The sequence below is a fragment of the Pteronotus mesoamericanus genome, unplaced genomic scaffold (genome assembly GCF_021234165.1).
Source record: "Pteronotus mesoamericanus isolate MK-2021 breed Mesoamerican mustached bat unplaced genomic scaffold, CSHL_Meso_final scaffold_99, whole genome shotgun sequence".
Taxonomy (NCBI): Eukaryota; Metazoa; Chordata; class Mammalia; order Chiroptera; family Mormoopidae; genus Pteronotus; species Pteronotus mesoamericanus.
In genome coordinates this window covers 3,793,285-3,810,390 of record NW_026555330.1, presented here as the reverse complement: position 1 = coordinate 3,810,390, position 17,106 = coordinate 3,793,285, and the positions used below count along the sequence as shown (strand labels likewise).

General features: G+C 47.2%; 1 protein-coding gene across 1 annotated transcript in view; it reads left to right on the top strand.

The window, feature by feature from the left end:
* The window catches only part of VANGL1 (VANGL planar cell polarity protein 1), a 45,288-nt gene extending 38,283 nt beyond the window's left edge, over window positions 1-7,005 (top strand). The window contains exons 5-8 of the mRNA XM_054564908.1: window positions 305-438; window positions 1,867-1,999; window positions 2,791-3,025; window positions 6,183-7,005. Of these exons, the coding sequence (XP_054420883.1) occupies window positions 305-438; window positions 1,867-1,999; window positions 2,791-3,025; window positions 6,183-6,443 (763 nt within the window). The 3' untranslated portion in view covers window positions 6,444-7,005. The remainder of the gene's footprint in view (window positions 1-304; window positions 439-1,866; window positions 2,000-2,790; window positions 3,026-6,182) is intronic.
* The last annotated feature ends 10,101 nt before the right edge of the window (window positions 7,006-17,106 follow it).

Here is a 17,106-nt window from a genome sequence, read left to right as displayed (position 1 = left end):
CGTGACCATGGCGGGGTCCTCTGTTTCCTCTTTTATAAACGGAGGGGCCTAGGAAAGTTCTGTGTGGCCTAAACAAATCTAAGTTTTAACTTATTCCTTTCTTAACTATTGGCTGGATGGATATAGCTAGTGACATAGCCTAGGGGAGAGGGCGCCGGAGCCACTTAATGTTAGGACTTAGTTTCACTTTTAACCCTGGAGACAAAAGTGTGGTGAAACCCAGGAGCCTGCGCTGTGCAGTTCTCCTTGGTGCTCTGCTATTTTACCTGACTTCAAAAGAGGATTTTTTTTTCTTTTTTTCCAGTATCCAGCGAGCAGCACTGGTGGTTTTGGAAAATTATTATAAAGATTTCACCATCTATAACCCCAACCTCCTGACAGCTTCCAAATTCCGAGCAGCCAAGCACATGGCGGGGCTGAAAGTCTACAATGTGGATGGTATGTGCCTTGGAACGGCATCTCTGGTGGGTGCAGGGCGCCGTTGGGACACTATTTAGCTTAAACTTCATGGCCCATCTGGTTCCTCCTCCTCTCTGTGTTTGTCTTTATGGTTCATTCTCATTTCAGGACAATTTCTCTCTCTCTCTTTCTCTCTCTCTCTCTCTCTCTCTCTCTGAGGCAAACATTTTCAGAGGAATGTTGATTTATGGTCTACATCTGTGGGAGGTTCATTCATTTGGGGATTTTATGATTGAAGACAATAGTGATGTGTGTGTATTCCCTGCTTCCTGCTGGGAACATCTCACATTGAAAGCTATTAGGAAAGGGCTGCTTATCAAAATGTAGAGAAAGTACCCCAAGACTCAGCTACCCAAATCCATGAAGACTGTCTAAGTCTCAGTAGCCCAGGCATGTGGTGAGATACTTATTTACAGGCGTTTCTCCATCCTGGCTAGAAGCTAGAGTTGAGTGGGTGGCCGGAGGCCAGAGGCCAGGCTGGGGACGTCAGAGCTGTTTCGGGCTATCAGATGGTTAAGTGCAAGAAACAGGACACGGTGTCATTTCTTGCTGGGCAGCTTGGGTCAAGGCGAGAGCTTTGCAAACCCTGCAAGAGGATCATGTTGTTAGCAAGTCCGGTGATTTATAGACGGTGTCAGTTTTGGCGGTGACATAATATCCTCTGCGTTTTCAAATTTTATTTTATTATTATTTTTGGCTACTGAGATGGGCGCTCTCCCATGAATCCTGAAGGACCGGTAAATTTCGCCTGTGAAACCAAGTCATGTGCCAAGTAGGTGAAACATGAGAAAGCAGGAGATCTGCCTTGTCTTTCTGAAAAGTCAAGGTGGGCGGCGGTCAGGGGAGCGAGACCAGGGCTTCCAAGTCTGTACGAACACATAGGCCATCTTGCAAGTTCTCGAGCGTAGGGCATTTTCTCTCAAAGTTGCGGCCACCATGACATTCCAGCAGCGCTTGTTTTCCCTTGTGTAGTCAGTGTCACTGTGTCCCTGGACTTTGCCTGTGCTCTGTCCTTGTCCTCCCATCCCTCTCGCTCTCGCTCACTGTCTTGCTGATGAAACATGATGTTCCAGCTGCCCTTAGGGCCAGCCTGAGCCTCCCTGTAGCAGATGGTAAGTAACATCTTCACAGTCTGTGTTTTTTTTGGCCAACATTTTAATCATTGTGTATTTTCTCTCTCCTTCTGCATTCTTTTTCCATTTGCACTGATCAGATTGGGCTTTGGGGAGATTTCTTTCCTTTGAGAAACAGGGGTACCGTCCACCCTTGTGGAAAGTCACTTTTGGGATTTGTGTCTGCTTCACGGGACGGGTAGATGGTCACAACAGACCGGGGCACTAGCGTTCTGCTCCGCTTCACAGCCACAAGGCATTCAAACTGTTCTCCCTCTGCTGTCCTTTCCCAAAGGCCCCAGTAACAACGCCACCGGCCAGTCCCGGGCCATGATCGCCGCGGCGGCTCGGCGCAGGGACTCGAGCCACAATGAGCTGTACTACGAGGAGGCGGAACACGAGCGGCGGGTGAAGAAGCGGAGGGCAAGGTATCGTTTCCCCCTGACGGCAGCACCCACTGTCGTAGACTTTTTTTTTTTAATAACTAGAATGAGATTTCATTGTATGAACATGACCTGCCGGAGCCTTTGGAGTGCGTCTTGCTGTAGTGTTCCTCAAACTTCCGTACGCATGAGCAGTACCGGGGTCTCATTATAACAGACCCCCGCCCACAAAGGTCACTTCCTGTGCAGTAGGTTTGGCCTCGGGCCCAAGAATGGGCATTTCTTACAAATTCCCAGCTGGCGCTGAGCAGCCGGCCCACACGTTGCGTGGCGCCATCCTGCGCCCCCCAGGCCCTTGCCAGTTTTCAAGATCTGACCCTGAGAACTGAAGAGGAGAGAGGTGGTTCCCATCACGTGTGCTGGTGGGGCGGCTGCATCAGCGGGGATGCAGCTCTGGTTCTCTGTATGGCGGCGTCAGCACCACCAGCTGCCGCTCAGAGCCCGAGGGACCTTAGATCTTCATCTAACCCTTCATTGTCGGGATGAAGCGAGTCTCCCCAGCACACTGGTGGCAGGATTGAGGACGGAAGTCATCTCCAAGTCCCAGGCCCCCTCTCTCCTCGTCCCGCAGAGCCCCAGTGCCACATGTTATTTTTGCGTTTGCCCTCCCTTTCCCCTCTCTCCCTCCCCTCCAGCCACTTGGAGTGACAGCTTAAGGATGCAGACCTTGGGGGAGCTGGTGGCAGCTGGGGCATGGCAGGCGGGCAGGAGTCCTTCCAGGTCCCAATGACTCGGTCCCCACATCCCACGCTGATGCCTGGGTTTCACGTCCCCAGGCTGGTGGTCGCTGTGGAGGAGGCCTTCATCCACATCCAGCGCCTCCAGGCCGAGGAGCAGCAGAAGGCCCCCGGGGAGGTGATGGACCCCAGGGAGGCCGCCCAGGCCATCTTCCCGTCCATGGCCCGGGCCCTGCAGAAGTACCTGCGCACCACGCGGCAGCAGCACTACCACAGCATGGAGAGCATCCTGCAGCACCTGGCCTTCTGCATCGCCAACAGCATGGCCCCGAAGGTGCGGCGCGGCGCCCGGCGTCCGAGTCCCGTTGGGGGGTTGCTGGGAGTGACCAAGTCAAAGGCTTCTTTGGAACGCCAACAAATAAGAATTCTCACCTATTTCACAGGAGCATTTGGGCACAGTGGGTGTTTGGAGGTACTTCTGAAGGCCTCTGAATTCGAGCACAGAAGAGATTCTCATGTAGAGACGGCACAGGTAGCTGTTAGGGGCACTCGGGGGTTCTGGAGCCAAGCTGACTCGTTCCACCCTGGCTTCCCCTCCAACCAGCTGGATAACCTTGGGCCAGCAGCTTAATGCCTTTGTGCCTCCGTTTCCTACTCTGTAAATAGGGGATAATACTAATAGCTACTTTATTGGGTTGTTGTGAGAAACAAAGGATTTCTTTCATGTGAAGTGCTTAGAACAGTGCCTGTCATATGGTCAGGGCTCAGTGAATGGCTATTATTGTTAGCAGTAGAAATAATGACATCACGTGGTTCGGTGTTTCGGATGTTGTGGAGTTAGTGTTATGGCATGCATGGTCATTTATGTTATGACCACACTTTTGAGTCTATTTCAAGAAACAGTCATGCATCTAATAGAGGGAGGTGGCCAGGGAGACAAATTAGAGGAAGGGTTTAGCAAGTGATCTCTCTTCAGACAGGAGTAGGTTCAAATCCTGGCTCCGCCACGTAACTGGTTTGTGACTTTGCATAAATTACTCTACGTTGTTTCCTCTTTTATAAAATGAGGACAATAACCCCGTTCTTTTTCATTTAAAAAAAAATGTACTTTTCTGAATTAGAAGTAGTCATCTTTGTAGAAAAGTCCAAACATTAAAGAATAGTATAATGTACAAAGTGAAGTTCCATTCCTTTAGTGAGAACAGTTCTTACTGATAAGGACTGGGGGCGGGGGGCGGTGTGTAAAGCAGAAATGGGAGAAAAAACAGAAATGGTATCATTCCTGTACATGCATGCTCTATTCGCCTGGCGTTCCCTTGGCTCTCTTTCCTTGTCAGGACTTCCGATGACTGTCATACAGATTGACCTCACTCCCTTTAATAGCCGTATCTCATTCTACTGAATACCTTGATTTGCCTAACTGATTGCCTATTGATACACTTTTGGATTAAGGTCTTTCAGGAGTCTAAACCCAGGGGTTGGCTGTTTCTGTTAATCAGTATGACTGGAACGCAGCCCCGCCCGTTTATTTACAGACCTCCTACTGCGGCCTTCTCTCCGCTCAGGCCAAGCTGAGTAGCGGTGACAGAGTGCGGCTTGCAATGCTGAAAATATTTACATTGAGAGAAAAGTTTGCCAACTCCTGGTCTAAACAGTGTTGCCGTGGCTGTCTCTTCTACATATGTTTTTGTGCATTTGTGCAAATGTTTCTGAAGGATGCATTTCTAGGCACCAAACAGCTGGATCAGAGGAGTTGATCTGCCAAACTGTCCTTCTAAAGGGCGTAGCCATTTGACACTGCCTCTGGGGTGAGACTGTTTACTTCCCTCTCACGCGGGACAGCATTGGGTGTTACCATTCTTTTTAATCATCACCCATCTAAAAGAAGGAAGAATATTTTTTATTATTTGAATTCTTAGTTCTTTAATTACTGATGTGATAGAATATCACATCACAGCCTAATGTTCTTTTTATTCTTCTGTACGTCATCTTTATTTTTCTCATTGTTGAATTCTTTTTTTTTTTAAACAATTTTATTTATGTATTTTTAGAGAGAGGGGAAGAGAGGGAAAAAGAGGGAGAGAAACATCAATGTGTGGTTGCCTCTCACACGCCCCCAACTGGGGACCTGGCCCGCAACCCAGGCATGTGCCCCGACTGGGAACTGAACCGGCAACCCCTTGGTTCACAGACTGACACTCAGTCCACTGAGCCACACCAGCCAGGGCGAAAATTGTTTCTTTTCCTTATGATTCTTGAGAGCTATTTTTATATAAGAAGAGTGTTTTATACCAGAGGCGCAGCTGCACTTCGAATGTGTGCTGACGGGTCTGAGACCATGTGCGCCTCACGGCAGTGGCGAGGGGCGGGTGCTGGGGGCGCCGCCTGGAGACCGCCCTCAGCCTGTGCTGAGGGCCAGAGCGATGTATCTCAGTGTTTTCTGTCTGCGCCACTGGCTCATCCTTTCCTGCAGCTAAATCAATGTATTTATTGCTATAATAATACCCATGCTATTGAGCTTCTAGTGCTAGGTGCAGTGGAAATTCAAATTTAAAAAAACGAGTACCTGCCTTCCAAGAGAGCGGAGTTAGCATGGGGCCTAGACAACAAGTCAGTGATTGTTCAGAAAGTGAAATGTCCCACGGGAGTCCTGCCAGCAATCACGATCACGAGTGTTGAGAGGCATGTTCATTGTTTTTCGAGGTTTGGGGTGTGGTTCAAGAAGATTTAAAGGGCTGGGAGGAATTTGCTGAAGGATGACAGTCAGCAGGAGGAGCTTCTCATAGGAAGGTGGGGGGACATCAGAGAACCCCAAGGAAGCTCAGCACCACTGGATGGAGAAGTCAGTCATGTGAGGGAGCGTGGGGTCCGGCCATCCCTTGGATTTGCCGTCCGTGTGCACACTCTGTCCAACATAAAATAACCATCGGTGACATTGATTGGTAGTTGCCTCATGCCCTTAGACAGTTAGTTTCATCCGTACAGCAGGCCTGTGAGCTAGGTGCTCTGTGAGTTTGCAGAGAGGCTAAATGGTCCTGTCCGAAGTCATGCAGCTCGTCCGTGATGGAGCATGTGTTTTCTGTGCATGCGACACCCTTGCCCTCAGCTCTCAGTGTGAAGGAGGCAGACTGCAGGCAGGTGCAGGCAGTTGCGGCAGGAGCATGTGCCCTCGGCCTGTACCCCTGGATGGGCCGGTGCCCTGGCCCCAGCTCCCGGGCAGAGGTTGCTCCTGCCACCCCCCTTCCTCGTCTGTGTGCTGCCCCCTGTCTCCACCCTCTGGCTGGAAGCTGGCAGAGGGGAAGGAGGAAGTGCAGGGTGTCTTCCCTCCCGGACAGCGACTCAGCTGCAAGGGTCTGATGGGGATTCTGCGTGATAAGCCGGCTGTGTCTTGGTTTATGGGGAAACCTTTCCCACAGGTGAATGGACAGACAGGAGCTCTGCCCTGGGAGCAGGGTGCTTCTCCCCTAACCGCCTCTCTCCTCCTGTTCCAGGCCTTTCTAGAACGTTACCTCAGCGCGGGCCCCACGCTGCAGTATGACAAGGAACGCTGGCTGTCCACGCAGTGGAGGCTTGTTAGTGACGAGGCCGTGACGAACGGATTACGGGACGGACTCGTTTTCGTCCTGAAATGCTTGGACTTCAGCCTCGTCGTCAATGTGAAGAAAATTCCATTCATCGTGCTCTCGGAAGAGTTCATAGACCCCAAATCTCACAAATTTGTCCTCCGCTTGCAGTCTGAGACGTCGGTTTAAAAGTTCTATATTTGTGGCTTTATTAAAAAAAAAAAAAAGAATATAGAGATATATCTATGTATTCCAGAGGGGCATCTTGTTTTTATTAGTTTTCGTCGCTGAGACTGGCAGATGATAGACCAGCGTCCTTTGACCATCTGCACTTTATTTGGAAGGAAGCAGGGGATGTCCGTCCTGGGAAAAAGTGACAGGGGACATCTGACTGTTGTGGATGGGACTTCTCAAGAAGCCGTTCCCTGGCGCTTCTGTGACAGCTGTAACCAAAGCGGAGCTGGCGGTTCTGGGGAGCCTCGCCTTACAATTCATCCCTGCCTGTCGTCCAGCGCCACACTCTCCCGCAGACTTAGGGGGCACATCTTTGTTCTGGTTCAGGAAGCCAGACACGACATGGCCGCATACGCGTTTGTGTGTGTAAACGTCCAGTTCCACGTCACCCATGGGAGCTAGGGGCTGTTCTTTGTTGCCTTGGATTCTGCAGAAAGATCACAACAAAAAATGTGCACTAATAATTTGATTTGATTTTTTTCCCCCCAAAGAGGAAACCTGCCTGCCCTGTTTCTGACACCGCTTCTTCATGGCGAGAGCAGGTAGCCTTTGGCTGACTCGGTGATGGGCCTGTGTCGTCACCCATCCCGCCCTCCCCTGCGCGCATGCGCGCACGCACGCCGCCCCCCACCTGGCTGGCTGGCCTGGCCAGGGGAACCTAGTCTTCAGAGCTGCCTGGGACCTGGTTCTGCCCGTGTGCCTGCGGATTCTGTGCACAGCCACCGGTGGTCCCGCGGATTGTTTGCGTAGGGAAGCGTGAATTGCCCACCAGGTACATCGCAGGGAGGGCGCGTGAGCTAGGATGTCCCTTTGGGGCTGCAGTGGGAGCCCCTCCCCTCCTGCCCCTCCTCCTCCCCGCTCCCTACCGAGCAGGGGGGCCACTGACACTGTGACTCTGGGACTGGCAGCCTCGGATTGGAGCATCTAATTTCCTGGGAGGCCAAACAGTGCCCGCTGCGGTGACAGCGGCTGCCGTCCAGTCCCTGACTTCTGACCGCCGTCACTGTGCAACTAACTCACCACCTCTGCCGCTTACCATCGGGGAAGGGATGTTCAGCCCCTGGTGTTGACCTGGCTTGTCGGGTTTGGTCAAATGAGGAGAAGGAATGGGCTGGCTGTGGAGCTTAGGGAAAGGAGAGTGAGGAGCCAGTCTGGGGTCCAGAGTGATTCCTCCGCGATCTGCTTCTTAAACGTAGATGGTTCCAGGGGGAATTCCCGGGGCCTGGGCTGGGGGTGAGGAGGCCTTCCAGGCAGACGCTGCGCAGGGGAGTTCCGGGAGGAGCCACATCCGGGGTCTCCTGCCACCCGTGGCCGTCCTGTATCCACAGCAATCCTTTACCAAGCGTTCACACTTGCTTCCCCCGGGTACTCAGGGTACCATCCGCCTGCTCTAGTAAAGGACAACACCGTCAAAGTGCCCTTTGTGTGTGTGTCCCATGCACCCTTACTGGTTTATGCATTCCACAGGTGGTACAGTATTTGTGTGTCATTCTTTAAAGCAACCATTGGCTTTGAGTATTTGTAATACATCTGTACCTGAAAAAGTAAACAAGTGTTCTTGGATCAACAGCCTTCAGGTCAAAAAGCTGTGCTGGGAAGGAAAGAAGCGGAAACCAGTTGGTGTGGCATAGAGCCCAGAAGTGCTGTTTGACTACATGGTTCTGTTGATGAAAGACACAATGTTACCACGGTGCTTTTGTTCCTCTTAGTTTTTGCCTGTAGGTCCCTTCAAACTGGACATTCCTTAGGATGATGTCTTTCTCAGGAAACGTATTTTGAGAGATGGTGAATGTGTGACTTTGGCTGTGAACGATTACACTGTCCCAGGCGAGATGTGTTAGAGGCTGCTGTGTCCGGTGCCCAGCAGTGTAAGTGCCACACGTGTCTCTCCATGCATTTCAGAATGACACTGCTCCGCAGCACTCGAAAATCCTGGGCTTCCAGGCCAGCTACCCGTCCAGAAGGGGTTAAGTTGGATTCGTTGCTTTGGTGTCTGCACCCCAGCAGGGCGAAGAAAGGTTTAAATTAAATTAAGGAATATACTTTCTTTCTACCCGTTCCTCTCTCTCTCCCTTAGTCTTGACATAGGACAATGTCAGACTTTCTGAAATTATTGTTTCTGTTTTAAATTGAGTATTGATTTTTTTTTTACACTGACTTTGTATTGGGTCCTTTTTGGAAAGAATACAAAATAAAATGCAAGATCTTTGTACACAGCCTTTGCACATTCAAACTCTTAATAGCTTGAGTTACTGGTGCCGTGGGACAATGTAAATGGTGTTAAAACATTGAAGGTTTCAGAAAGCTACATCGCACAACTGAACACAATGCGTTTTTATTTTAATTCTTGGAACCAATTGGCTGTTCTTCTTAAACAGGGGTGAACTGTGCCCTGGGGCTGGCTAATCAAATATAGATACATCCACATTAGAAGAGACAAGATTTCATTTGCCTTAAATGTTTATAGATTTTTCTATAACTTTCCACCAAAGTTATGAAGATGTGAACATTCAATGTTAAAGAGCAGAAGGCGGCAACAGGCAAGGCGTGTCAGATCGCTCTCCTCCCTGGCAGCATTTTAACAGTAGATAACTTTGGCCCTTAAGTGAGTCCTTTTAAAGACAATGACAATTTTTAATCGTGCATGACCTCACCGTTCAAGTCTGCATTCTGGGAGCTGGAAGGGATGTTCAGGTTTTGTAGTTCATCCGTCCTTTGCATTATCAATTGAGTTGAAACACGAAATGCTTTTGCAAAGGTTCATCAAGTCAGCCCCAGAGAAAATGCTAGACCAGGTTTTTGCCCAGCTAGTATCTCCCCTTCTCCCACTCTGTCCTCCTTTTCAAATCTATAGACAGGACAGATGCTGTACAGCAAATGGTAAGAGGCGGGTGGCCCATGTGTGAGTGTGAGCGGTGGCACTTGTGCTGTGTGTTGTGTTGTGGCTCACTGCCCGGGCTCGGAGCTCCTTGTCAGCGGGGAGAACCTAGCTGTGCTGCTGTGTGTGGGGGAGGGGGGAGGCGCCTGCCCTCTCCTACCTTCCCCATAGTCGGGGATAGTCAAGGACTCTCAGTCTTGCGTCTCATCTTTACTTTCGAGTGCATGTGTTTAGATACGGCCATGGCTCTGTGGGGAGCCGTGACCCTACTGGGTTGACAGAAATTGATTGGCCTGCCCCTAGGAGAGAGAATGTTCCAGCCATGTGGTGAAACCAACAAAATCACGTGTTTGGTTGACTCTTCTGCTGGGGCCCGGCTATGTAAGGCTCCCTAAACAGGGACGCGTGCTGTTTGTGTTATGTGTTTCCATAGACACAAGCATTTCTCAGACTGTATATTATCGGGGGGATGGCATGTTTACAGATTAGACATCTGAGCATCTGTGTGACCGGTAGCAGATGGGTGTGATTCTTTGTAGATAATTGTTTGTGTGTCTGTGGATGAGTGTGTGAGGTTGTATGCGTCTCTACGTGTAGGCCGTGTGTTTGAGAGATTTCCTAATCATGTCCACCTTTCGGGAGGTTGCTCTAAAGCCAGAGACTTCCCTCTTCCCTCCCTTTTTCCTCTCCCTCAGTTCCACTGTCTTCTCCCCAGGAGTCAGTGGCTTTAGCCCAGGAATGTCCTCTGGGGAGACTGCTGTCCTGTAGGCGAGCCCATCCGACTCTTGTCCCAGGCCCCTCTGCCCTGAAAACTGAAAGGAAGGTCAAGTTCTATGGTAATTACTGCGCCAACTCCACCACCCTGGAAGCCCTACTATAATATGTTTCTCAATAGAACTTGAAAGTTGAGCATCACCGGAAGACAAGATTGATTACTGAAGGGGGCATGGGAGTGGTAACACGGTATTTAAATAGTCCTGCAGCAGGGACCCTGCAATTTTAAACTGGTGTAAGTATTTCTGGGTAGTGTTTGTGCTTTATGGATCTTGTTTCAAGAAATAAATCACTACTGTGAATTCACTGCTATGTAACCTTGTGGTCATATTCCATTATAAATAAAATATGAATTGTTCTTAAGCCCATAGCACAGTTCTTGCATGGTACTCGGTGTGATGGTGAACAGAGCCAGTTAGACCCCACGTGGAAATCACTGCATTGCGCTTTAGCCAAATGGATGCTCAGAAAATTTAGACTTTGGATCACGTTTTTGACAGGACATTATGGTCCAAGAGGAAAGAGAAGGGTCCTAATGCGTATTTATGAGGCACCGTGTGGGAGGCACTGTCCTAGGCAGCCTTCTTGTCCTCACCTTCCCCTGTGACAGGGGTTCTCTGTGCAGGTGAGAAAAGGGACGTCAGAGGGGAAGAGACTTGCCCACGGTCTCATGGCAGTAAATAGAAGCTCACGTTTAGTGTTGGCTTCCAATCCCTCAGTTACTATACCTTGAGGTATCATCTAAGTGATCTGGCACTTTGGATGCAAAGGAGGAATCTATGGACCCTTAACCTTGGACCAGAAACGGGGGGATGAGGGTTTTGTGGGAGGTGGAATTGCTTTTACTCCTTCACTTTGGGTTTTCCCCAGAGGCAAGGACCCCCCGGAAGCTTCTCCACCGCAGTGGCAGATTTCTCAGGGTTTCCAGTGCAGAGAACTTGAGAATCTCCTGCCCCTGGAAAAAGCAACCCTGCCGGTGTCACCACCTGGTATGCAGCCCAGGGCCGGGTCCCTGCAGACACCCTTTGCTTTTGCCCCTCTGCCCTCCCCCTCCCAACCTGCTGGCTCGGGTGGGTGTGCACCTTGGGCTTCGGTTGCAGGGAGGTGTGCGGCGGCGGCTCTGGCCCCTGAGCTGAGGAAGCTCTGCCCAGCGTTGTGGGTCTGTCCCTGGCCGGGGTGGGAGAGGGACTGCCCACAGGCCCAGCCAGGGAGGTGTGCAGCCTCTCAGCAGGCTCTTTGCATCCACAGGTTTCCCTTGCAGCTTCTCTCAGGAGTTTGAGAGAACAGACATTAAAATAGGCCTCTGAAAATAGTGTCTTTTAAGTTTCGGATCTGTCTTGCCTAAACTACCTTTTTCTCTCCTGCTGTTTCTTTTCGGTCAAGGACAGGGAAGGGGAGACGGCGCTCACACCCGGAGCATTGTCCTCGTCAGGAATGGGGACACATTTCAAAGGGTTAGATAAGAAATCTAAAACTACTGAATAAAATTAGATTTCAGGACTCTGAGTCCCTTTTACCGGGCCTTGTCCCATTTTTACTTAGATAACCCCAGTTGTTTCTTTTCACCTGTAAAATAAAGCTCTATCTTAAGTGTCCCCAGCACAACAACAGCTTCCTGACACCTAAAAGGTCACTTCCAGTATCTCAGCTCAAAAATGCCAGTGTTTCATCCTTGTCTTAGTGGAATAAAAGCACGCTTATCTTAAGCCTTGGGGACAAATGTGACAAATCTCTGGGCTTTCATCTTGAATGTCTTTGGTATTTCTTTTGGCACTGAAATAATATTTAGGTAAAAATGTTTTGAATGTACAGTTGTCTCGTTTCATATGTGCTTCTTACCAGAGCTTCCCAGGGGGACACGAGCTTGCGTTTGGAAGGAGCTGGTCACGGAGGAGGTTTTAAACAGCCTCACCTGTGAGGACCAGAGACTCGCTCAGGGAATCGATCAGAGAGGGGACCTGGGCATCTGGTCTGTGGGTGGCCAATCGAGTCCCACTCCTGTCATGTTGAATTCAGACCGTTTCACATCATCACCACTCCAGGTGGGAAGAGGTAACACTTGCTGGTGCTCCTGAGTTATAGAAATAATGAAATAGTCACTTAATGTTGATCATAACTCTGTTTTGTTTTTTTAAAAAGGAAACAAAATCTAAATGTTGGTGATCATTCCTTATTTTTAAGATAGATTCACTGCAGTCTTCGGTTAAATAGCAAACTCCTCTGGATCCCTACGTTATGACGTGATTAACCAAATCTGATCTCCAAACACTCGTTTACAAGCACAGCTGTTGCGTAGCGTGTCCAGCGGGCGGATGGTAGGGCGGGTACCGGCGCCCTGCGGGGTGAATGTAATTGGCCTATGGATGGCCACCTTCTCAGCAAGCGTGCTGGTGAGGCTGGGCCGGGCCTTAGTCAGAGTGTGTTTGACAATCACACTTTTGTTGATAGGACTGTACATTTCTAGATTTAGAATCCAGCATCAACCCGAAAAATTCAGTGATAAAACTATCCGATGGAGCCTTAACCATTTGTGCAAAGATGTAGCTTGGGGTCTTCTGTGTTCTCACTTACTAGTTGACATTGCACTTTGTAACCAGGAGGGCCAATTTGGCTCCCCAGCCTGTACTCATCGCCACCGTACATGTATGACAAAGTGTGATTTCCTGTGCCAACCATGGGGGGGGCTCGATTCAGACATTTCCAATACGTAAATGAAAGGAGTCACCACCAGCAACCATCCGCGCGCGTGCGCTTTCAGACATTCGTAGGCCGTGCTTTGGAACCTCTGTGACTGTGGCATCAGTAACCATGGCAGTGTATCCCAGGGTCCGTGTAGCTGGTATCCAAGGCATTTTGTTCCCTTTGGGGTCCTCCATTCCCATGAGCTGTAAAACACTTTCCATGTCACATTTTTTTATACTGTAAAACTTGGAAAATAAACGGAAAACCCAAGTTGTATTTTGTTTCTTTTTTTGATTTCAAGTTTTGCATTATAGGGACATTTTCACTTTTGCATTATTTGGATACTCTCTTAAAGACAACTTGTCTTTAGATTGGATGAGAATGCAGAATTGCCATTGTAACAAAAACTACCTCTTGCATTCACTTCATGGTCAAGAGTATATTTTAAATGAATGGACTACTGAAAATTAAAATCTTAGGCTCTAAAACCTGGAGATGAAACAGGCCTTTTTGAGTAAATCAACAAGTGAGAAAAGATCTTTGAATCAAGAGTGAGGAAAGTGTCGGCCCTGGATTTTGGGGGTCGGGGGTTTAGGGGGTATCGATATTGGACTGTTTGTATGAGAGGCTTAGTAATTCAATTTAAATTAATGGCACATTTTAGATAAGTCTATCTAAAGAGAACTTGATTGTTTGACAAAGAAATGGTAGAGCTTGCCTTCTGCCACACTCAAGTTATCTTTCTACCTGTACAGAGTGCTGACAGCAAACACATTCTTATCTGTTGCATGGACAGGAATTAGAGAAAGCAATTGACGTGAAGACACTCATCGTACAGATTATTGATAAACTGTTTCTCTGGGCCATCAGCCAAGGTGTGCACAATTTATATCCTCACGAACGAACTCTGTTACAGAAAAGATGAGAGCAATGTGCAGACATCCAGCGAAGATTCTTCTTTTTCATCCATTGCCCACGGTACAGCTATAGAATTTTGGAAGAGTTTCGAGAATATCAGATGATACACTATCAGATTAAGGAAGTGAAGCGAGGGAAACCAGGATGGCATCAGATAAAGCCAGTGCCAGAGACGCGGCTAGGCCCGTTAGCGGGGGCCTGGGAACAGCAGTATCTCTGCTTTAAGGGAAACTTGGTGATTCCCTTTGGGGGTCAAAATGGCATGCAAGCATTTTTTTTTTTTTTTTTTTATTGTTCAAATATGTTTGTCTCCATTTTCCTGCCACCATTTTCCCCTGCCCCACCCACCCCCACCTCCCACTCTCAACCCTTCCCCACTTTGGCTTTGTTCATGGGTCCTTTATACATGTTCCGAGATTTGATCCTTCCCCTTCTTTTCCCAGTTACTCCCCTCCCTCCTTCCCTCTCGTTACTGTCAGTTTGTTTTTTCTTTCAGTGTTGCTGGTTATATTTTTCTTGCTTGTTTGTTTTGTTGATTAGGTTCCACTTATAGGTGAGATCATACGGTATTTGTCTTTCACCCCTGGCTTATTTCGCTTAGCATAATGCTCTCCAGTTCCATCCATGCTATCATGAAGGGTAGTAGCTCTTTATTTCTTTCTGCTGCATAGCAATCCATTGTGTAAATGTACCATAGTCTTTTGATCCACTCATTTACTGATGGGCACTTAGGTTGCTTCCAGCCCTTGGCTATTGTAAATTGTGCTGATATGAACATTGGGGTGCATAGGTTCTTTTGAATTGGTGTTTTGGGATTCTTAGGGCATAATCCCAGCAGTGGAATTGTGGGTCAAAAGGCAGTTCCATTTTTAGCTTTTTGAGGAAATTCCAAACTTTTCCACAGTGGCTGCACCAGTCTGCATTCCCACCAACAGTGAACGAGGGTTCCTTTTTCTCTGCAACCTCTCCAGCACTTGTTTGTTGATTTGTGTATGGTGGCCATTCTAACCAGTGTGAAGTAGTATCTCATTGTGGTTTTAATTTGCATTTCTCTGATGGCTAGTGATGCTGAGCATCCTTTCATATGTCTCAGGGTCCTGTGCGTGTCCTCCTTGGAGAAGTGTCTGTTCAGGTCCTTTGCCCATTTTTTAATTGGATTGTTTGTCTTCCTGGAATGGAGTTGTGTGAGTTCTTTATATATTTTGGAGATCAAATCCTTGTCCAAGGTTTCATTGGCAAATATGTTTTCCCATACAGTTGGTTCCCTTTTCATTTTGCTGATGTTTTCTTTAGCCGTGCAGAAGCTTCTTATTTTGATGAACATGACACCAGCACAGAAATAATCAAGTAGATCAATGAAATGAAATGAGCATTCTAGAAACAAACATGTATCTCTAACAATGTAATATATGATTAAATTGATATTTCAGATCAATGGGGAAAATAAGGCTTTTTCAACAAATAAAATACATGAACTACTTCACTTGAAGTAAAACAAATATAGAGCCCTATTTCACTCATTATACAAAAAATATTCAGGCGAGTTAAAAATCAATATGTAAAATCTAAGGAGTTTTAGGAGAAAATACAGAATAATATTTTTCTTACCTTGAAGTAAAATATTCAAACCCAGAAGCTAGAAAGTAAAATAGTGACAATATGACTATATTAAACATTTAAGACTATATGGTAATATACATATTTTTAAAAAGTTAAAGGACAAGTAATAGAATAGGAAAGTATTTGCAACACATCTAAAAAAGTTAATTTTTTTTTAGGGAAAAAAATTCTACAAACATTTAATCAAAAAATGGAGAAAGAATACAAAAAAGTCATTTAAAGCTTTTTATAAAAAATAATAGAAAATAAGCAAGAAATATACAAAAACAGGTTTGGTTTCAACAAAGTAACAAAACAACACATCATTATCACAATCAGATTAATAAGTATTAAAAATATTGGTAATATTGGTGACTGTGAAAGGAACTGGGTGTTCATAGATTCTTTTACTTCACCTTCTTAAAGCAGTCTGTTTAGCGTATGTTACAATGCTGTGGTGATGTATTCTTTTAGCCTTATTTTGTCTGGGAAGCTCCTTATTTTGCTTTATATTTTATCTGAGAGTCTTGCTGGGTAGAGCAATCTTGGTTGCAGGCCTTTGCTTTTTATTACTTGGACTATTTCTTGCCATTCCCTTCTGGCTTGTAGTGTTTCTGTTGAGAAGTCAGCTGCTAGCCATATTGAAGCTCCCTTGTATGTTACTACCTCTTTCTCCCTTGCTGCCTTTAGAATTCTCTGCTTGTCTTTGATATTTGCCATTTTAATGATGATGTGTCTTGGAGTGGGCCTCATTGGGTTCCTTTTGAATGGGACCCTCTGTGCTTCCTGGACTTGTGTGACTTTTTTCTCCTCCAATTAGGGAAGTTTTCCATCATTACTTTTTCAAACAGGTTCTCTATCCCATGCTTCTCTTCTTCTCCTTCTGGTATCCCTATTATACGGATATCATTATGTTTCAGGTTGTCCTGCATTTCCCTAAACACCTCTTCATTCTTTTTGAGTCTTTTTTATTTTCTTGCTCTTTCTGGGAGCTTTTTTCTATCTTGTCTTCCAGCTTGCTTGTTTGATCCTCCGTTTCATCTAGCCTGCTTTTGATTCCTTCTACTGTGTCCTTCAATTCAGAAATTATATTCTTCATTTCCTCTTGCTTCTTACTGATAGTTTCTATGTCCTTTTTCATGCTGATATAGTTTGCAGTAAGTTCCTTGTAGTTTCCCTGTAGTTTTGGTAATTCTCTCTGAGCTCACTGAGCTCATTGAGCTTCCTTAGAACCATTGTTTTGAACTCAATATCTGATAGTTTACTTGCCTCTATTTCATTTAGTTCTCTTTATGGGTATTCCTCCTTTCCCTTTGATTGGGGGGGGGGGTGTTTCTTTGTCTTCCCATTATTTGTGAGACTCTTCTTTTTGCTTCTGCTTCTGAAATTGATCTGTCTTGATTTCCTGACATTGTGGTGTGAGCTTCTATGGTAGGAGACCACTGTTTTTTCTCTCTGCATCTGCCTCTGATAATGTCAGCTGTTGACCCTGTCTCTACTTTAGGCAGTCTGTTCAAGACTTCCAGGAATCTACTGTCTGTGGCTGTCTCCTTCAGTCATTAATCTAGTCACTCTGCACTCAGCAGCAGGCTTAGGCACCACATGGCAGGGCATAGTCCCTCCTGGGTGCGGGGCTATTGTGTCCTCTCACGCTGCTGCTGTTCATGGAAGTGGTCTGCCTGAGCCAGATGGCTGCTTCTGTATAGGGGAGGAGTCAGCACCGGGATCCATTTGGCTGCTCTCTCCATTCTCTCCCCAAAGCCTCCA